At 37.3% G+C, this 23,264-nt stretch overlaps 1 protein-coding gene across 4 annotated transcripts in view; it reads left to right on the top strand.

Moving 5' to 3' along the window:
• ATM (ATM serine/threonine kinase) overlaps positions 1–23,179 on the top strand; it is a 155,913-nt gene extending 132,734 nt beyond the window's left edge. For all 4 annotated transcript variants that reach the window (XM_018059835.1, XM_018059834.1, XM_018059836.1 and 1 more), the window contains exons 58-64: positions 991–1,140; positions 3,852–4,017; positions 5,303–5,389; positions 12,857–12,971; positions 13,692–13,755; positions 20,555–20,691; positions 20,786–23,179. In XM_018059835.1, coding sequence (XP_017915324.1) covers positions 991–1,140; positions 3,852–4,017; positions 5,303–5,389; positions 12,857–12,971; positions 13,692–13,755; positions 20,555–20,691; positions 20,786–20,969 — 903 coding nt within the window. In that variant the 3' untranslated portion in view covers positions 20,970–23,179. The remainder of the gene's footprint in view (positions 1–990; positions 1,141–3,851; positions 4,018–5,302; positions 5,390–12,856; positions 12,972–13,691; positions 13,756–20,554; positions 20,692–20,785) is intronic.

The raw sequence follows: 23,264 nt of genomic DNA, 5'->3' as shown, positions 1-23,264 counted from the left end.
CTTCAGTCGTTTCAGGCTCTGTGCAGCCTTGTAGACTGCAACCTTCCAGGCTCCTCTGTCCATGGAATTCTCCAGGCAAGAATACTGGAATGGGTTGCCATGCCCTCCTCCAGGGGGATCTTCCCTAGCCAGGGATTGAACCCACAGCTCCTGTGCCTTCTGCATTACAGGCAGGTTCTTTACTGCTGAGCCACCAGGGAAGCCATATATATATAAAGCTTTGAAATAAAAGTACTGTATACCCCCAAATATGTGAACATGATAAGCAAGGTAGCAGTAAGGTAGCAGTCATCTTGTTGGTATGGAGGGGCACAGGGTCAGTGAGGAGTACAAAGAGAGTTTTGTCTCTTTCCCAGCAAATATGAAAAATCTTAGATTTCATAAAGCTGTTTAGTAGGTAAAAGGGTTTTTATATTATTTTCTACTTTTATGTATGTTTATAATGTCATAATTTTTAATCATTTTAATCTTTCTAGTCAAAGTGCTCATTTTGCAGTATGTTTAGGAATACATTTCCTCTTGGTGTAGCTAACGAGACTACAAAGCAAGAATACATACATTTTCAATTATTAAAGTATACCCAAATTAAGACTACATTTGATGTCTTCTAAAGTGAAATGCTTTGAATTTGATATTAAAGGCATAAGAAAAGCAAAGTTAATCCCTCTGCTAGATGGAGTAACCTAAGTATGTCTTGGTCAGTCACAAATGATGAGTACAATTAACAGAACTGACCCCTCAGAGAATCATGAAGATTGAGAGAAGAGCACGTTCTTAGAAGTCTAAGTAAGCATCAGGATAGAAAATCTTACTGTTTGAGGTCATTTATTTTCATTTATTTATTTGCTTTCTTCCTATGGACATTCTGCAATGCAACTTGCAGTAATGCAACTTGAAAAAATGCTTCACACCAACTCTGATAATTAAATAATCTTCACATGCTCTTTAACGCCTATCCATAATCAAAAGGTATTTAATCTGTAACTTCAGGTGGTTCCCCTTTCTCAGCGAAGTGGTGTTCTTGAATGGTGCACAGGAACTGTCCCTATTGGTGAATTTCTTGTTAACAATGAGAATGGTGCTCATAAAAGATACAGGCCAAAGGATTTCAGTGCCACTCACTGCCAAAAGAAAATGATGGTGAGTAACATTCAAATATATATGCTATTACAAGATTATCTGGTAGCTTATTAAAATGGACAGTTATCAAATATTTGGGAATATAAAAAGTTTTAATTTCATCAGGTAATTGTATAAGACAGTATGCTCACTAGAATGAAAGTTTGTGTGAATGAAAAAGGAAGGTTTTTAAACTATGTTGTGTCAACCCTTGTTGGATGAGAAATGTAACATTATTCAGTGTTTGCTAATTTGCTTCCAGTTTGGGGTAAGGTAATTCTTAACAAACAAATACTAACTAAAACCAAAAAAGAAAAAGTTATGGAAGAGAGAGAGACCGTCTAAGACTTTTGCCACATCACATCACACTGGCCATCTGGTCTGACATTCATTGACCCAATCAGTGACATTTATTGAATGTCTCCTCTTTATTGGGTTCTATGGTAGGACTTCACGAATATGAGTAATCACTATCATACTTATCCCATTTTAAGATGAAAAGAAGTTCTGAGAATTTAGCTTCCCCCAGGTCAGTGAACTAATAAATAATGGAACAAGGATTTAAACTTTGTCTGTCCAACTCTAAAATCTATTTACTTTTTCTTTTGTTGTGCTTTCTGTTATATATTTTTAAAAATGTATGGTAAAGCACTATAGGTGTTGTGAGGGAAGGGTTTGTGTAGGGACAGAGGAGGAAGTGATCAGTTCTACCTGGGACAGGAAAGAATGGAGAGAATCAGATTCAAGACTTGGTGGTCCGGTGGTTAAGAATCCGTCTTCCAAAGCAGAGGACGTGGTAGCCCATGTGCCGCAGCTAGAGAGAAGCCCTCTTGCTACAATGAAAGATCCCACGTACTGCAACTAAGAGCTAACCCACAAAATAATAATAGACAAATATTTATTTATTTAAAAAAAAAGACTTCGTAGAGGAGATGGTGTTTGAGGTGAGTTTTATAAATGAATTGGTTTTCCAGGAAGAAGGAACATAGAAGCAAAAGGGAAGGAGGCACAAACAGGCAGGTAAAGATGGCATAGGCTTAGTTTTTGAGGAGGAATAGATGAGACTGAAGCAGTAGTCATTAATCAAAAAGTGGAGGGCTGCCTCAGGAAATGTTAAGAAATTTGCGCTTTATCCTGTAAGCAATAGAGAACCCTTGAGAAGTATAGTAATATCAGATTGGCATTTTAGAAAACTAACTCTGACAACACTTATATTTTGAGAAAGCTGACTAGAAGCATGAGATTAAGTCTAAGAGTAATAGCAGTAGGAACGGAGAACAGGCAGTTCACGTAAGAAAAATTAAAGAGGCAAAACTGATATGATTTGGTTGCTGTTTATAAGTGGGGTTGGTGAAAAAGAGTATCAGTGGTACCCAGTTTCCTGATTGGGATAATGGAGTAGATGGAGAGGCTAATTATTACCATGTTGATGAATAAAGGAAGTGGCTGAGGTTTGCCAGATCTGAGAAGGTGAATTAGTTTCGATTTGGAAGTGATCCAAGTGAAGATATTGAGTGAAAGTTGGAGAGGCACATCAGGCTGGAACTTAATAAAAACACCTGAGCCAAAGACACAGATGTGACTTGCATTTCTCCCATGATGAGGAATGTTAGGCATCTTTTCAAGTGTTTGTTGGCCATCTGTATGTCTTCTACACAGAAATGTCTGTGTAGGTATTATTGCAGGGCAACAGTGGTGTCACAGGCTTAGAGAAGACTTGTGGACACAGTAGGGGAAGGAGAGGGTAGGACGAATTGAGAGAATAGCAAGAAAAATAGATAGCCAGTGGGGATTTGCTGTGCGACACAGGGAGCTCAATCCAATGCTCCCTGCCAACTTAGAGCAATGGGATGGAGTGAGACAGAAGGAAGTTCAAGAGGGAGGGGACGTATGTGTACCTGTGACCGATTCATGTTGATGTATGGCAGAAACCAGCACAATATTGTAAAGCAATTATCCGCCAATAAAAAATTTTTTAAAAGGAAGGGACATATGTATACCTATGGCTGATTCGTGTTGATGTATGGCAGAAATCATCACAATATTAAGTAATTATCCTCAAATTAAAAATAAACTTTTTTTAAAAGATACAGATTTGAAAGTCATCAGTCCATAGATGAGAATTGAGCCCTTCAATGTAGATAAGCTTTGTTTCAGGAAGTTATTATATAGGAAGGAAGTGTTGAAGAACAGATCTGAGATGTTCGGCTGCCTTGCTGCCACAGTCAAGATTCAATCAACCCGTGATTGATTTTTCCTTTTTCTTATCATACCCCTGAATCTGTGATATACCTAATAATATATGGAGCTATCTTTGGCATTTTTGTGTTTACTTCCACATAGGTTACAGAATCATTCAAATTACAATTGAATTAAAACAAATAACAGTCACTGTTGGTGTGCCTCTTTCTCCTAAAATTAACATGAAAACCCTAAAAGGATTATATTTTGTTATTAATTGCTTCCCTGACCAGACTTGTAGCTTCGTGTGTGTGTGTGTGCTTAGTCACTCAGTAATGTCCGACTCTTTGTGACTCCCGTGGACTGTAGTCTGCCAGATTTCTCTGTCTATGGAATTTTCCAGACAGACAAGTTTCTTGTAGGCAAAGATAATGTCTAGTTCTTCTTTTTATTGCCTTTATACCTACTGTACCATTTTCTTATTGAAACTACTAGTACATATTAGTTGAACACAATACTGAGAAAATAATTTTATATTTTATCTATTAAAGGATATGCAGAAAAAGTCTTTTGAAGAGAAATATGAAACTTTCATGGAGATTTGCCAAAATTTTCAACCAGTTTTCCGTTACTTCTGCATGGAAAAATTCTTGGATCCAGCAGTGTGGTTTGAGAAACGGTTGGCTTATACTCGGAGTGTGGCTACTTCTTCTATTGGTAATCGTCTTCTACATTTTAGTAGATTCAACATTTCCTGCATTCTGTGTTCCAGGGAGATGATGATGGTGATCATGGTTTTTACCAAGCCTGATTCTTAGCTTCTAAATATAGCTCTTCTTATTTTGGCAGGAAAGAATTTCTTTTTTTTCCAGGAAGAGAAATAAGACTGATTATTTTTCTTCTTTACTTAATAATGAATATGTCTTATTTTCTCTTCCGTCAATGTATTATTTTCTGGGATTTTCTTTGGAAAATAATAAAACATGATAATTCCATTTAAGTTATTTCCTTTAATTGTTACTGGTCTTTTGCATACAACCTTTATAACACTATGATATTAACACCCAATGATTGATTCTGTTTAATAAGAATAGGAATAATGATATATATTTAAATATTCTGTGTACAATATATATTTTGACTTTCTAATTTCTAAGAGTTTGGAATTAACAGTAATCAGCAGTTAACAATATCTTAGAGTGCGAAACTAACAGGAATATCAGTGATCTATTGTTTTTAATGAAAGAACACTCTTTTCATCACTTAGGTACAGTATACCAGAAAGGCAGGGCATGTATGTTTTGAAAAGTTTCTGGGTAATAATGAAACCCTCTTTTTTTCTACATTGAATTCAACTAATTTTATGAACAGGAAAGTAGGCCCAGTTAATGACAGAGCTAGCCATGCATCCCAGGCATCCTGACATTCTGTTCACTATTTTTTCTGTAACATCTCATGGTGTTTTTGATTAGGTTAAAAACATTTCAAAGCATGCTATCATCTGTCTTAAAAATAGAAATGTAGTTTTTCCTGGATATATACCTAATTAAATGAATTAATGATTAATTTGTGTTACATATAATTCATCAAGCAGAAGAAAGTTTCACTGAAGAATGAAGAACTTACCCATAGGCATCTCAGTTTAAAAGTATACTTAATAAATATCTGAGTATATATAATGTGCTGCTTTGGTAAATAATGGGTCTCAATTTTAACCACACTTATTTTGAAGTACAAATTTTTGAATATATGTATGTATTAGTAAAGGGAAAATTTTTTTTTAAACAAATCATCTAGGATTTGTAAAATGCAGTATAAATTAAAATAGCTGGCAAGATTTAACTTAAACTGAACATGGCCAAAAGGAAATGTGCAAAATATACAACATTTCCTTTAGTAGGCAAAAAAGCCTAATAGTCAATAGTATTCGTTCAAATTATGGCTAATTGTGTTATAGAAATAGATGATATCAGTGATTTCAAGTGTTTTTTTTTTTTCCTAGTTGGTTACATACTTGGACTTGGTGATAGACATGTACAGAATATCTTGATAAATGAGCAGTCAGCAGAACTCGTACATATAGATTTAGGTAAGTAACCAAAGATATATTTCTTTGTTCAGTAAATATTTGGTCATCAAGAAATTTTTGTTGTTGTTTGCCTACCAGGATTGCGAGTATGAAAGAGAGACAGATATATCAAAACAATAAATATTGCTTATTTAAAAAGAAAAGCTTAAACACAGTGATACTGGAGGGAGTAGCTAATTCTGCCTCAGATAATGAGTGACATTTAAGCCAGGTTGAAGAGAAAGAAAGGATAATCTGGAGAGAAGATAGAGCAGATAATGAAGGGAAGGATATTGAAGATATAATGTTGTAGGAATGGTGAGAAATTAAGTGTGGCTGGAGTGAAGTTTGTATGTAGTTGAGTAGCTTGAGATATAGACTGGTACGAGATTATAAAAAGCCAGGCCAAGAAGTTTCAACTTCAGTCTTTTAAACAATGGAAAGTGAATGAAGATATATTTGATCAGAACATAATCCTGTTTATTGGAAAGATAATTTGGAGAACAGTATTATCAGTAGGAATACAAGTTAGGGGAGATTATAATAGTTTAAACAAGAGATGGTTTGGACTAAAGTTGTATGGACCATGAGATTGGATTTAGGGACATTTTTGTAGTAATTTTGCACCAGTGATATAAGATGTGGAAACAATGGGAGAGGGTACTCCAAGATAATTGAAGCTTCTAACTAAGGAAAACAGCGGGTTTCTTGGAAAATAAGAAACTGGTGAACTTAGTTTTGTGCGTAGTTTTGAGATATTAATGGCATTTCCAGGGGAAGTAGGCAGTTTAATATATAGGAAAGTAAAGATGTTGAAAATAGTAAGAGATGTAGAACTTTAAGCAAATAGAGTACAGTTAGTCACTGGACTAGGGGAGGTGCTAATCTTATACATCATTCTTGATGAAGAGGACTAATGGTAGAATTGTAAGGAATACCAACAGAAGTCTGAGTCTTGAATATTCCCCAGTGGTTCAGTGGTTAGGACTCAGTGCTCTCACTGCCCAGGGCCCAGGTTCATTTCCTGGTTGGGGAGCAAAGATCCCACAAGCTGCACAGCAGAGCCCAAAAGAAAGAAGGGGAAGAAAAAGGCTGAGTCAGAAAAAAAAATGAGGAATAACCACCAAGTAATAGAATCATAGAAACTAAAGTAGGGCTATCTTGGAAGCCAAGAGAGAATAAATTTTCGTGGACAAAGAAGCTCTGTGCTCAGTAGTATCTGATGCAGAAAGGTCAAATAAGATGAATGCTGAAAATAGGCCTTTGAACTTAATTAATCAATCTTAGTAAATTTGGGATAGAATGGAGGAAGTGAGATTGTGAAAAGGCAAGGATTGAATGGAGGTTTGGAAGTTAAGGACATGTAGGCTAATAATGTGGAACTGTTCTGCAAGAAGTTTAGAAATGAGAGAAGAATAAAGAGAAATTTGTTACAGAGATGGGAGGTAAATATTTGGTCCCCTCCCCCACCCATTTTTGGGATTTTGAGGTGTATTTATTCTTATTCATTTGCTGTCTTTCTTTTTTTGGCCACACTACATGGCTTGTAGGACCTTAATTCTCTGACCAGAGACCAAACCTGGGCCCTCGGCAGTGAGTGTGTGGAGTCCTAACCACTGGACTGCCAGAGAACATGCTCATTTGCTTTCTTAAGATGGGAGGTACTTATAGGAGAGACAAAAAGATTAAAATAGCAAGGGAAATCATAAAGTATGTGTGTATAGAGTTGGCTTTATACTGGAAGCATGTAGAAGAAAGGATGAACACATTATCATTAGGAAACTCTTTGACCAGAGGGTAATTTGAGAAATTATATTTGCTATTCCATCTTCTCTGAGAACTGAAAAACATGTTTATTTGCTAAGAATTGGAGGGATGGTAACAGACCCTAAAAGAACAATAAAAAATTTTAAATGGGTACCATGGAGATGATACCACAAGTTGACTAGAAAGGGATATATAAGACTGGCCAAGTATTTTAAGGGATGCTTTCCTAGGATAATAATCCTAAATTTGTAGTGTCATCATATGATTTCTTCCAGCAGTCCTCAATAACCTTAGAGTTAAGTTCTACTTTGAAATGGTAAGCATAGAGGAACAAGGGGCCAGGAAGATTTAAAGTACTAGCAAGAGTAATCAACTTTGCAGGCTATACCCTGAGCAGAGTAGGGAAAGAAGAGAGACTAACAGACTAGAAATCTTGATGAGTTTGAAGAGTATTTAATAAGAATAAAGGGGCAGAAGGAGAAGAGGTTTTGATTAGAATGTAGAATTTAAGATTACTTACAAAGTACTGTTTTAGGAGATGATAAGTTTTATAGTCTAGATGTTCCAGCTGGATTTAGAAAAGGTGGAGGAACAAGAGATCAAATTGCCCGCATCCATTGGATTGTAGAAAAAGCAAGATAATTCCATAAAAACATCTACTTCTGCTTCATTGACTATGATAAAAACCTTTTACTGTGTGGATCACAACAAACTGGAAAATTTTTAAAGAGATGGGAATACCAGACCACCTTACGTGCCTCCTGAGAAATCTGTATGCAGATCAAAAAGCAACAGTTAGAACCAGAAATGGGACAATGGACTGGTTCCAGATTGGGAAAGGAATATGTCAAGGCTGTATATTGTCACCCTGCTTATTTAACTTATAGACAGAGTACATCATGCAAAATGCCAGGTTGGATGAAGCACAAGCTGGAATCCAGATTACAGGAGAAATATCAATAACCTCAGATATCCAGATGACACCACCCTTAAGGCAGAAAGTGAAGAGGAACTAAAGAGCCTCTTGAAAGTGAAAGAGAAGAGTGAAAAAACTGGCTTAATACTCGGCATTCAAAAAATGAAGATCATGGCATCTGGTCCCATCACTTCATAGTAAATAGATGGGGAAACAATGGAAAAAGTGACAGTATTTTCTTGGGCTCCAAAATCACTGCAGATGGTGACTGCAACCATGACATTAAAAGATGCTTGCCTCTTGGAAGAAAAGCTATGACCAACCTAGCAACAGCATATTAAAAAACAGAGACATTACTTTGCCAGCAGAGATTCATCTAGTCAAAGCTATGGTTTTTCCAGGAGTTCTCACATCTCCAGGATGTGAGAATTGGCCCATAAAGAAAGCTGAGTGCTCAAGAATTGATGTTTTTGAACTGTTGTGTTGAAGACTCTTGAAATTCCTTTAGAGTGCAAGGAGATCAAACCAGTCAATCCTAAAGGAAATCAACTCTGAATATTCATTGGAAGGACTGATGCTGAAGCTCCAATACTTTGGCCGCCTGATGCGAAGAGCTGACTCATTGGAAAATACCCTGATGCTGGGAAAGATTGAGGGCAGGAGGAGAAGGGGACAACAGAGGATGAGATGGTTGGATGGCATCACCGACTTGATGGACATGAGTCTGAGCAAGCTCCAGGAGTTGGTGATGTACAGGGAAGCCTGGCATGCTGCAAATCCATGGCATCGCAGAGAGTTGGACACGACTGAACTGAACCGAAGTTTTATAGTGTAAGTTTTCACTTAGTGGTTTGCTAAGAGAGAGTAAAACTGAATTTCATTAGGACAGATAAGATCATAGAGATGGATGAAACTGGAGCCGATTATACAGAGTAAAGTAAGCCAGAAAGAAAAACACCAATACAGTATACTAACACATATATATGGAATTTAGAAAGATGGCAATGATGACCCTGTATGCAAGACAGCAAAAAAGACACAGATGTGTATAATGGACTTTTGGACTCAGAGGGAGAGGGAGAGGGTGGGATGATTTGGGAGAATGGCATTGTAACATATATACTATCATGTAAGAATCGAATCACCAGTCTATGTCCAACGCAGGATACAGCATGCTTGGGGCTGGTGCACGGTGATGACCCAGAGAGATGTTATGGGGAGGGAGGTGGGAGGGGGGTTCATGTTTGGGAACGCATGTACACCCGTGGTGGATTCATGTCAATGTATGGCAAAACCAGTACAGTATTGTAAAGTAAAATAAAGTAAAAATAAAAATTAAACAAAAAATTAAAAAAAAATAAATAAATGATTTTCCCCAGAACGAATTCCAGAATTAGGACAGAGAGGAAGATCATGAGCTAGATCCATGTCAACATTCAATGAATTTGAGAGTATTTCTTAGAAGCTGGGGTATAGTAAATATGAGAATGAGTGGAGTTGTTAGAGCCTGAATGTGGGAACTCAGTAGAGGAGTGAAATTTTGCATGAGAATGAAAGGACAGTGGTCTAGAAGGGACAAAGTCAGGCCATGCTAAATGCATCTATAAATGAGAAAAGTAAATTGGTATAGCTACTTTGTGGTACTGTTCGGCATTATCTGCTAAAGCTGGGAGTTGTGACCCAGCAATTCCTCTGCAGTAGAAATATACACCATGTGTATAAGAATGTTCATAGTAGTACTATTCATAATACTCCAAACTGGAAATAGCCCCAACCCCCATCACAAATAGAATGAACGAATAGTTTATAACTATACCACCCTGAATGCATCCAGTCTTGTCTGATCTTGGAAGCTAAGCAGGATTGGGGCTGGTTAGTACTTGGAAAGGAAAATGGGTGAATGAATTGTATTGTATTCATAAAATGAAATACTGTATAACAGTGACATTGAATGAACTATAGCCACACACAACATGGGAAAACACAAATACAAAGTTAAGTGAATCTAGATATGAAAGAATATATACTGTATAATACTGATAAAATTAATCTACAGTGTTAGAAGTCAGGATAGCGGTAATCCTTTGAAGAGGTGGTTCATGATTGTTAGGGAGATGGGGTAGGGCTTCTGGAATGCTGGCTACATAGGTTTTGTAAAATCTCAATATCCATACACTTGAATGACTTTGTTAATTGATTTGTTTTTCTTGTGTATCTCTTTGACTATCCATTGCTGCATAAGAAACCACCCTATACTTGGTGGCTTAAAACTACTATTATTGTCTCTCATAGCCTATGGGTTGACTGGACTCAGTTGGACAGTTCTCACTTAGGATCTTTCATACTATTGTAGTCAGAACCTGGGGCTGAATTTGCCTTAGGGTTAAACTGGGCCAGTTTCTAGGATGGCTTCTTACACATTTGATGTTTCATTGCTCCTCCATGTGACCTCTCTGTATAGCAAAGTAACCTGAACTTTTTGTGTGTGTATGATTAAAAGTATATTAGTTTATTTTTTTAAAGTAGTTCTCCCTAAGATTTGTTCATCTTTGCCTGAGGTCGTTTTTTTTTTTAATTAAAGGATAATTACCATAAAGTGTTACATTGGTTTCTACCAAACATCAACATGAATCAGCCATATAACCTGAATTTCTTATAACACATCTCAGGGTTCCAAGAGGAAGGAAGTGGAAGTTAAGAGCTAGCATGCAACTGGCACAGTGTCACTTCTGCTATATTCTAAGTCATAGTAATGCTATAGTACCCATACAGATTCTCCCCTCTCTTTCTGGGACTCCAATAACAATATATTAGACCATCTCACTGTAACATATATTCTGTTTACCTCCTTGTCTATATTTTCAAACCTTGTTTTTCCTCCAACTCACTCACGGTGTCAGTGGAAACCATGCAGGAAGCCTGGACTTCCAGTCTCACCCAGCTATAGCAAGGAACCCCCTCTCCTCTTGGATGTCAGAGGAGGCCAATTGAGGAATCTGGTCTTCTATCATCACTTAGCAGTTACTTCAGTGTGGTTACTTCAAAAGCCAGCAAAAGCAGAAGTATAAATCCAGAGTCTCATAATGTAATATACAAAAAGGTCAATTTCAATTGAAAATCATTTGTCAGGAAAATCATAGTTTGAATGAAAAACAAAAAATATCAGCACTAAGATGACAAAGGATTATCCGAAAAAGATTTTAAAGGAGCCATCATAAAAATGCTTCATGGAGCAATTGCAAACATGTTTAAAACAAATGAAAAGGTAATAAGTCTCAACATGGAAGCAGTCTCAGCATAAAAATAGGACATATGAAAGAACCAGGTGAAAATTTTAGAACGGTAAAATGCAATAATTAAAATTTTAAAACTCAATGGTTAAGCTCAAGAAGCAAAAGGAAGGATCAGTGAACATGAAGACAGAAGAGTAGAAATCATCCAGTATGACAACAGAGAAAGAAAAGGAGAAAATCTTCAGCAACTTGGGCTAGACAAAGAGTTCTTAGACTTGACACCTAAAGCATAGTCCCTAAGAACTCTCAAACTTCACCAGTATAAACAAAACAAAACAGTTATTAAATGGGTAAAAGGCATGAATAGCCATTTCATCAAATAAGATAAACAGTAAATTCAGCACACAAAAGGATACTTACCTGTACCACAGATTATAGCCCCATATTGGAAGCAATCCAGATGTCCTTTAAATGGGCAAATGCTTAAGCAAAATGGTACATTCATACCATGGAATGCAACTCAGTATAAATGACAGTTTAGATGATTCTCTCGAGAATTAACGTTGAGGGAAAAACTAATTCCCAAAGGTTACATACTGTTTGACTCCATTAATAAAACATGCTTGAAATTACAAAATTATAAAAATGGAAAATAGATTAGTGATTACTGGAAGAAGAGAGAGTAGGGGTAGGCCTTGGGAGGTAAATAGGTATGCCTGATACAGCATAAGCTAATATAGCAGAGCCCAAAGAGTTGATGCTTTCAAGTTGTGGTGCTGGAGAATACTCTTGAGAGTCCCTTGGACAGCTAGGAGATCAAACCAGTCAATCTTAAAGAATGTTAACCCTGAATATTCATTGGAAGATCAGATGCTAAAGCTGAAGTTCTGATACTTTGACCTCCTGATACGAACAACTGACTCGTTGGAAAAGACCCTGATGTTGGGAAACATTGAAGGCAGAAGGAGAAGGGGGTGACGCAGGATGAGATGGTTGGATGACATCATCAATACAATGGACATGAACTTGGGAAAACTCTGGGAGATGGTGAGGGACAGGGAAGCCTGGTGTGCTGCAGTCCATGGGGTCATGAAGAGTCAGACAGCTTGGCGACTGAACAACAATAATATAGCATTAGAGATCCTTATAGTGATGAAAATATTCTGTATCTTAATTGTATTAGTGTCAACTTCCTGGTTGTAATATTGTACTATAGTTTTTTGCAAGATATTACCATTGGGGAAAAATCAGTAAAAGATAAATATACATATCTTCTGTATTTTAAATTCTACCCTTCACTACCTCATTCTTAAAAGTCACCCTTTAATATAGGTTTCTCTGATTATATGTTAATAAATAGTTTTTAAACTTGTTTTTTAAAATTTGAGATTGATTTTTCTGGAGCATTTTGAAGATAAGGCAGGCAGAGCATAGAATAAATGACTGTGTGTTCTAATACTGATTGAATATTGGTGACAAGTTATTTGGTGCCTCTGCAAAGTTCACAGGCCAGTTGAGAGGAAAGTAAATTAGCTCTGTGACCTCCTAACCTCACTATATTTTTTACTTTAGGAGTTGCTTTTGAACAGGGCAAAATCCTTCCTACTCCTGAAACAGTTCCTTTTAGACTTACCAGAGATATTGTGGATGGGATGGGCATTACTGGTGTTGAAGGTGTCTTCAGAAGGTAAGCCAAATAAGGTAAGGTAGGGTAGATGATTTTTGGTGTCAAAATTATTCAGATTATTGATTTCTATAGATTGTAGAATTCATTGCTAGAATTACATTCCAGTGCTTTACTGACTATGGGTAAAAACAGTAATTTCCCCTTCCTTCAAACCGCCTAGGATGTCACTCAATATAATACACATAATGTTACTGTTCTCCCTTACTACCTCTGAAAGCAGCCTGCCTTTACTTTTCACACCTCTGTCCTAGCTAAATCTTTGTTTATTGATCAGAACTTCTATTAGGTACTCACTCTTGGGTGCATAATTTATCCTAAAGAAGTTTATGGTCTGATACCAATTCCTGCCAACTTTACAGTCCCCTGTAGCTTTCCCAGCATAGGTCTACAATACTCAATATTTCTTTAGTCTACACACTCAACTTTTAACTTGGCAGATTCTAGTGAAAGTAAACTATTGATTACCATAATAATCAACTGAAAGAAATGTTTCATAGTAGTAGCTTGTTACTCTTATAAACGCTAAGCTTATATTCACATACCTATTTATATTCTTTTCAGAAACCTCTACTGAAAACTCACTCTGCCAAGTACTGTGCTCTTTGAGATATTAATTTGGGAATTAACAAAAATAGTTTCAGCACACTAGACAGGAATATATAGGAGATAAAGATACATTGAAAATGTTCATGTAAATTCATATTTACAATGTGTTTGTAGATGCTGTGAAAAAACCATGGAGGTAATGAGAAATTCTAAGGAGACCCTGTTAACCATTGTAGAGGTAAAGTATATTATAAGGAAATTTTTATTTCTCTACCTAATAGACTGTTGTCTTGTTAGGAGGGCACTGATTTGAGGTTCAGTACTTTGTTTTAAAGATGTGGGATGATACTGGCAGCAGGAGAGTTAATAGTGGTTTAGAAATGCCTTCAGCCCCCTCAGGTTTCTTGGAATGTACAGCACTATAAGTAACCTCTAGTCTCCAATACGTACATCAGCACTGACATCTTAGTTATCTTGTATGGTATTATTTCCAGAATGGTTTCCTTTGGAATTTTAAAAGAAATCAGTAAATTATATCTCCTTTCCACTGCCCAGGTTCATAACCATGTAGTGAGATAGATGGAGATCAGAGTGTCAGCAGTGTTACTGCAGGAACATGACTGAGGAGTTAGGGCCAAACTGGCTTACTGCTGCTGCCACCTCAGTGCCTCTCTACTTTCTTAACCTGGGGACAGCCCACTGAGTGGGGTTTGGGCCTACAGGGCCTAAACACCCCATCAGGATTACTGCTTCATATTAATCAGGGCAGAAAGGGAAGGGAGTCCAGCGAATTTCCAGTGCTTATGACATTAATTCTACCCAAGTGAGAATTGAGTACCTGAGGCAGTCCTTTTCTCTCCTAGTACAGGGTATGGGGGGCAAGAGACCAGAAGAGTATCCTCCGCAGAGAAGCATGGAAGTAGAGTTGTGTTAAACAACATTGATGTTGATCAAATTTGAACTTCTAGGGATGAGGCAAGAACACTTGTATTTTATAAAAGTTCTCCTACTGGCAGCCAAGGTTGAGAATCTCTGTTAATTCACTGGCATTAACCATTAAACCTGTGATCAACAATGGCCAGAACTATATGCCAAGGAGGGTGAAATTAATAGTCTTTTAAGGTGGTCCTGTGTCTGCAACCTTTATAAACCAAAGTCCTCTTTATAGATCTTTCAACTGCTGGTGGCAATATAGATTTTTGGTACAAAGAGTGTTAAAATAGGTCCCAATACTATGTTGATAAAATTAATTCCAAGGATGTGCTGTTCTCAAGGCTGGAGAAGCTTTCCATTTTCCCATATTATATTTATACATGTTATCATTTATTACAGTTTGCCGTTAGTTCTGCAGCAAGAATAAATGATAACATGGATGCCTCAATAATGTAGAAATCAAGTTCTAAAATTAAATTATCTTGCTTTTTTGCCTTTAAGCCAAAAAAATCTAAATTTTCAAATTGATTTAAGACCCAAAGAAACTTAATATATTCCCCAGTATTTTACTCTGCTCAGTCTCAGTCAAAAGGTTTTTTTGTGCCTGGGTAGATTTAGGGGTTCCTTTGGTATTTGAAAGAGGGTAATTCCCTCAATGCCTCAGAAGTTTTACTGGTTGAATGCCAAATTGCTCAGAAGCCTCATTGTTTAAAGAGTAGTGGAGTATAAAATTAGATAGCTAAAAGTGAACAGATTATCTAGGGGTTCCTACATGAGTGTGAGTACTTTAGATTTTACTAAGATGTAAACTGTTGGGGAGTTTCAGACTTGATAATTGATCCGCATCTTCACCTGTAATAACTGTAACATGAGCTTTATAAACTTTGTGTGTTTTACTGATCTGCCTACTGTTTCCTCTGTAACTCTGTCTGAATTTCTTCAAATTATTTGGTGTGGTTGTCCCAATCGTCAAGAATAGTTTCCCAATTGACCTCACTATGGACTTTGTATCTTCAGCTTTATCAGGATACTTCTCAAGAGTTTTGCTGGATCCCAGTCCTCTGGAATGTTATTTTAGTCTACTCTCCTGTCATTATGTTTACAAATTAGTTTGGTATTCAAACAGTACTCCATATATAGATTTCAGAATGCCAGTCATAGCACTAGACCTTTGGTTCTGAGAAGTTTTCAATAAATTATACCTTTTTTCTCCTACCCAAATTTGGAACTTAGTGAAAAAGAAAGGGCCTTAAGAATAATGTATAGAAGATGGCAAGGAATAGGACAGGGAGATAGATCACTTTCTCCCCCACAAGTACATCAAAAGATCATTTGAATGTGGAGCAACTTCCACAAAACAACTTCTGAACACTGGTGGAGGACACCAAACACCCAGAAAGGCAACCCAAAAGGAGGTAGAACAAAAGATAAAAGACGAAGAGAGAGACAAAGGATTTAGGGACAGAGACCTGTCCTGGAGAGGAAGTCGTGAAGGAGAAGATTCCACACAAGAGGAAACCCTCTCACAGGAGGGATCAGTGGGGAGCTTTGGAATCTCAGAGGGCAACATAACCAGAAAATAAAATACCAAGAATATGCACCTAACCACAATTACCACAGAGAAACAACTCAGATGATTGTGTCTGCCTGCAGCAAATAGAGGCTGGGCGTGGAGGTGTGGGCTGCATCATTGGTCCTTAGGATGACTGGGCTTGAATGGCCTGAGGACAGTCTAAGGGGGCTAAAGGGACATAGCGACCCTAACCGTGGGAATACCAGATAGACAAAAAAAAAAAAAAGAACCTTTCCTGCAGGAAGGCTCTAACTGGCACAGTGACACCTGGCATGCTCACAGAACAAAGGGTTGTGCCCTAAAGAATACTAAAGGAAAGCAAGCCTGCTGCCATTTATGACCCTCCTTTCCTGGAGGCAGAGAGGCAGGAGTGCGGCAGCCAGAGGCAGAAGGCAAGGGGCCACTGCAGTCTTGGCCCCGAGATCACATCTCCCACCAAACTGTGAGCAGGCTGCCTGTCACTAACCACATCTTGCTGGGATCCTGGACAGGTCACATCAGCCGGGAGTGTCACAACCTGAAACCAGCTTTCCAGAAGAGATACATAGCGCACTTGGGACTGTGCCCTTGTGGCACACCTGGGAAACCAAGCGGTCAGGACTGGGTAGGTTAATAAGATTCATGGCCTACCTGAGACAGTGTGCTCATTGAGCACCTGGTCACCTGAGCAGCTTGGACCTGTGAAGTGCACAAAATGTAGGGTCCACTTGGGACAGTGCCCTCGCAGAGCACCTGGGAGCCTGAGCAGTGTACCCGGGAAGTACATGCTGCTTTGGGCTGCTGCAAACACAAGTGTGGTCCATCCACTGTGAGCACTCCCCACACATACCCACATACCAGCCAATTTTGTTTGCAGTGTTCCTCTCCACAGCACAACTGAGCAAGTGAGCATGAATAAGTGGCCACCTTCACCTCCTCGTGTCAGGGCAGAGATTAGACACTGAAGAGACTTGCAAACAGAGGAAGCCAAGATAAGCAAAGAAGCTCTGTGGGTGGAGAAATCTTGAGGCTACTAAGAAGAGAACCAAAACCCAGAGGCAGGGGGCTCAACTCCAGAACTTTAGACCATCATAGAATTCCTGATGCCAGAGAATATTAATAGACATAAGCCTACCCAAAAGTCTCCATACCTACACTGAAACCAGGCTCCACCCAAGAGCCAGCAAGTTACAGTGTGAGACACTTGATGCTAATTCCCTAGCAAAACAGGAACGCAACCCTGAATATTAGGAGTCACGGTTGCCCAAAGCCATACCAAACACATAGACATCACAAAACTCACTACTGGACACTTAATTGCACTCCAGAGAGAAGAGATCGACCTCCATCCACCAGAACACAGACACAAGTTCCCTCAACCAGGAAACCTTAATAAGCCATTAGTCCAACCCCACCCACAAGAAGCAGACACCACAATTAAGAGGAGCCATGACCCTCCAGCCTGCAGAAAGGAGACCCCAATCAGCAATCTAAACAAAATGAAAAGGCAGAGAAATACCCAGCAGGTAGAGGAACATGATAAAAACCCACCAAACCAAACAAAAAAGAGGAGATATGGAGTCTGCCTCGAAAATAGGTCAGAATAATGATAGCAAAGATGATCCAAAATCTTGAAAACAAGATGGAGTTACTGATAAATAGACTGGAGACATGGATTGAGAAGATGCAAGGCATGTTTAACAAGAATCTGGAAGAAATAAAAGAGTCAATCAATAATGAACAGTGCAATAACTGAGATTAAAAACACTATGGAAGGAACCATACTACAGTAACTGAGACAGAAGAAAGGATAAGTGAGGTGAAAGACAGAATGGTGGAAATAAGTGAAGCTGAGTGGGAAAAGGTATAAAAGGAAATGAGGACAACCTTAGAGACCTTTGGGACAATGTTAAACACACCAACATTCAAATCATACATGTCCCAGAGGAAGAAGACAAAAAGAAAGGGCATGAGAAAATACTTAGAGATAATAGCCCAAAACTTCCCTAATATGGGGAAGGAAATAGCCACCCAAGTCCAAGAAACCCAGAGAGTCCCAAACAGGATAAACCCAAGGCAAAAAACCTCAAGACACATGTTAATCAAACTAACAAAAATTAAACACAAAGAGCAAATATTAAAAACAGCAAGGGAAAAGCAACAAATAACATACAAGGGGATCCCCATTAGGATAACTGCTGGTCTTTCAATAGAAACTCTTTAGGACAGAAGGACATACTTAAGTGTCCACTCTCACCACCAGTACTGAACATAGTTTTGGAAGTCCTAGCCACAGCAATCAGAGAAGAAAAAGAAATAAAAGGAATCCAGATTGGGAAAGAAATAAAACTCTCACAGTGTTTGCAGATGACATGATCCTCAACATAGAAACACCTAAAGATGCCACCAGAAAATTACTAGAGCTAATCAATGAATATAGTAAAGTTGCAGGGTATAAAATTAATATACAGAAATCCCTTGTGTTCCTATACACTAACAATGAAAAATCAGAAAAAGGAATTAAGGAAACAAACCCATTCACCATTGCAATGAAAAGAGTGAAATACTTAGGAATAAATTTACCTAAAGAAATAAAAGACCTATATATAGAAAACTATAAAACACTGATGAAAGAAATGAAAGATTACACAAATAGATGGAGAAATATACCATGTTCATGGATTGGAAGAATCAATATAGTGAAAATGAGTATATTACTGAAAGCAATCTGTAGATTCAACACAATCCCCATCAAATTGCCAACAGTATTATTCACAGAACCAGGACAAATTATTTCACAATTTGTATTGAAACACACAAAACCTCAAATAGCCAACTCAATCTAGAGAAAGAAGAATGGGAGTGGAAAAATCAAACTTTCCTGACTTCAGACTATACTACAAAACTACAGTCATCAAGACAGTATGGCACTGGCAACTGACAAAGAATTAATCTCCAAAATATACAAGCAGCTCATGAAGCTCAATACCAGAAAAACGAACAACCCAATCAAAAAATAAGTGAGAAAACTAAACAGACATTTCTCCAAAGAAGACATACAGATGGCTAATAAACACATGAAGAGATGCTCAAGATCACTCATTATTAGGGAAATGTAAATCAAAACCACAATTATGAATCATCTCATGCTGGTCAAAATGGCTATCATTAAAAAGTCTACAAATAAAGGCTGCAGAGTATGTGGGAAAAAGGGAACCCTCTTACACTGTTGGTGGGAATGCAAACTTGTACCACCACTATGGAGAGCAGTGTGGAGATTCCTTAAAAAACTAGGAATAGAACTGCCATATGACCCAGCAATTGCACTGCTGGGCAGGCACCCCAAGGGAAACAGAAGACACATGTACCCCACTCTTCATTGCAGCACTATTTTCCAATAGCTAGGGCATGGAAGCAGCCTAGATGTCCATTGGCAGATGAATGGATAAGGAAGTTATCCATGACTTCCATAATATTCTATCCACAATAGAATATTACTCAGCTATAAAAAGGAATGCAGTTGGGTTAGTTCTAATGAGATGGATGAAACTGGAGCCTATTATATGAGTGAAGTTAAATCAGAAAGAAAAACATGAATACTGTATATTAATGTGTGTGTATATATGGAATTTAGAAATACAGTAATGATAATCCTACATGTAGGACAGTAAAAGAGATCGAATGTAAAGAACAGACTTTCAGACTCTAGGAGAAGGCAAGGGTGGAATGCTCTGAGAGAATAGCATTGAAACATGTATATTACCACATGTAGAAGAGATAACCAGTGCAAGTTCAATGCATGAAGCAGGACACCCAAAGTCAGTGCTCTCTCTGGGCCAACCCAGAGAGCTAGGGGGTGGAGGGAGGTGGGAAAAGAGTTCATGATAGGGGGACACATGTATACCTGTGGCTGATTCATGTTGATGTATGGCAGAAACCATCACAATATTGTAAAGTAATTATCCTCCAATTAAATAAGTTTTTTAAAAAAGAATATGGTCTGAACTTGAGTAAAGAATAGCTTTATAGTGTAGAAATATAATAAATTAATTAGATTAAATAATACTTTAAAAAGTAAGAGATTGAAATGTCAGGTTTATCACTGATACAACTGTTGGAGAATATGGCTTAGGAGTAAGGTCCAAATAGACTTGCTTCTGCTGTCCACCGCCTACACCCCAATCTATCCCTTGGTCCAGCTCACCGGGAGAATTGAGGCCTGCAAGCAAATGTTCTTACCCAGGACCATACTTATCAAGACATGAGAGAGAAAGAAAGAACGTGACTAGTGCTTATGCCCTTTTAATTGATTAAGTTTCCATCAGGAACCATGGGTCAGACAATGTCACAGCCCCCAGTTGGGACGAAGAATGGATTCAGATGGGAAGAGAAGCCCAGAGCATCGTGTTAGTGCAGTTTTCTCCACAAGGAAGTATGAAGCACATGTGATAAGTTTGCCCCTCCATTCCAATCAACTGCCGTGTAATTGGTCTCTATTAGAATACTGGTCAAAGTGCACATTGTTCTTCTAATGCAAATGTTCTCTATCTAGGTCCTCCTATATGATCCTCTCTTTGACTGGACCATGAATCCTTTAAAAGCTTTATATTTACAACAGAGGCCAGATGATGAAAGTGAGCTCCATTCCACTCCAAATGCAGATGACCAGGAATGCAAACGAAATCTCAGGTGAGCAGGATCTGTTGACAGTTGTTCTGATTCTCCTGTTCCCAAGACCCTTTAAACTGTTCCACCTCATTAAAATCTTTGTTTTTGTCATTAGTGATATTGACCAGAGTTTCAATAAAGTAGCTGAACGTGTCTTGATGAGACTGCAAGAGAAACTAAAAGGAGTAGAGGAAGGAACCGTGCTCAGTGTTGGTGGACAGGTGAATTTGCTCATACAGCAGGCCATGGACCCAAAAAATCTCAGCCGACTTTTCCCAGGATGGAAAGCTTGGGTGTGATATTAAGCATGTGATTGCCTTGGATTCAGCCTTTATAAATTGTACTTTGGCCTTCATTGTTAACCCACCCACATACTTTGAATAAGTATTAATATTGAACTAAGTGAATTACTGTGTTTTTTAAAAAAATGTTTAATACTTGCTTCAGTTCCCTAAAGTTGCTTTACTAGTCTCAAGCAACAGTTTTCTCATACTTTAGATATAACTGTCAATCATGCTCTAATTCTAGGCTAAACATTTGTTTTTTCTTCTCAAGTACATACTTGTATCAGTTTCAGTAGAATCACTGAATCAGTAAAATCACTGTTACAGTCAGAACAAATAAATATACTGCTAACTTTGATGTAGCTTTTAATTAAAACTTATTTCCCAGATATTATATATGAATGATAAATTATTTAATATTAGTCTATAAAAGGAAGGAAAAACTTAAAAATTGTAACCATCTATATACCATTGTAAGTAAATATGTTGGATTTTCAATAGTAAGGTCACTCAGTGCTGCTCAATAATGAAGATGTTATGATATGGAAAACAAATTTCACAGATACAGTATGGTTACTTTTTCTTTTTTTCAGAAATGTTTATTAGACTTTCTCATTTTAGTCTCTTTATCTTTTAAGCCCTCTGTGTTTCCAGTACTTTATCTTTCTATAATGCCTTCATATCTGTCTTCTAGTTCATGAATTCTCTTGTCACTAGCTATATAATCTCCTTTTTAAACTACTCATTGGATTTCTCCTTTTAAAAGTTGTTATTCATTTCTAGGTATGTACATTCTTCAGATTTGTCTATTATTTGTTTCATGATGTCCAGTTTTTTGTTTTGTTTTTTTAACTTTAGGTTCTGTTTGTATATATTGGGTCTTATCTTTGGTGGACTGTTTATCCATGTATTTTGTGATTTTACAAGGTGAACTAACTTTCAGTAGGACTTTCTCATGGGAATCTTGAGTGGCCTGGATTAAGAATAATTCTTTCCAGAAAAGTTTTACGTCTGGTTATGTCATAGTTCCAGGGCTATCACTGACAGAGGACTACTCTTACTTTAATTTCTTGGCTCTGACCTGAAGAGAACCATACACTTACTAAGAGAAGACTACCAGGCCAAAACAGACATTTTTCCTCATTATGTTCCTGTGCTAGTGGGCTAGTGTAAACCTGCTTGTGTCCCAACTTTATTGTAGACACAAGGGGAGATGCATTTAATTATTGCCCTTTTAAAGTCCTCTTAGAGATGTTACAGCTGAATTCATAGATTAGTGAATTTGGCAAGTTTACTCTGGTTTTTAGTTTCCTTCTGAAACTGAAAAATTTTTGACCATAAGAAATTCCTCTTTCTTATAACTTCTGTTATGCATTTAAAAAACAATCTCAGAACTTTTCGTACTATAAATTTCTTAGTTTGATTTCTGGGAAACCGTTTTTAAATTTTCTGTTTTGCATTTCAAATTAGAAGCTTATTGTGATATATATTTTTTCTTATAAATTTCCTAAATGAATATTTAATATATATTTGTAGTTTTATTACCATAGTGAATCGAAGGAATGCAGTAAACTTAGAATGTCTTTAAGAAAGCCTTGAAAAGTAAAAAGATTTTTAAAAATTAAAAAAAATAAACCTTGAAATATTGATGCTTGGAATAAGAAATGATCAGCTAGATGATAGCATAGGTAAGTGAATTCATTGCTGATTCTTGCTAATTGATAGATCCAGATAGTTTTGAGTAACATTATTAATCTACTCTTCAACCTTGAATGATATGCTGTAAAACTCCTGTCTTATTCAGGCTGTGAAAAGCTTGCCAGATAACAACCAGAGGGAATAACTAATTCATAGGTGATAGAATTAAGATTCTAAAAATTATGACATCTGGAACACTATTTGGAAATGAATAAGATAGAAATTTACTGGGAACAAATAATGAGTGGTTGAATTTCTTAAATATTTATGATAGAATATTTATTGTATGCTGAGTACCTGACATACCTTATATGCAGCATCTTTTGCAAGATTAGTGATATTATCTCAGCTTACAGCTGGGGAAATAAAATAACTTGTCCAAGACCCAAATATAATAAACTGAAGAAGGTACAGGTTTAATATGGACAGTCTTTAATGTAGAAATCTTTCAAGTGAAAAGAATTTAGGCTTCACCAGTCAGTTGCTCATAAGGTCACTGGAAACCAAGGAGAGAAGCTACTAGAAAAGCAAATAAATTATAGACTTGACAGTTGTGTTCAGATTAAGGGAGATAATATCCCTTCCACTATTCTCTGTGCTGATCATACCACC

The sequence above is a fragment of the Capra hircus genome, chromosome 15, assembly GCF_001704415.2.
Source record: "Capra hircus breed San Clemente chromosome 15, ASM170441v1, whole genome shotgun sequence".
NCBI lineage: Eukaryota > Metazoa > Chordata > Mammalia > Artiodactyla > Bovidae > Capra > Capra hircus.
The sequence above is the reverse complement of the archived record's forward strand: the minus strand, read 5'-3'. Positions and strand labels throughout refer to the sequence as shown.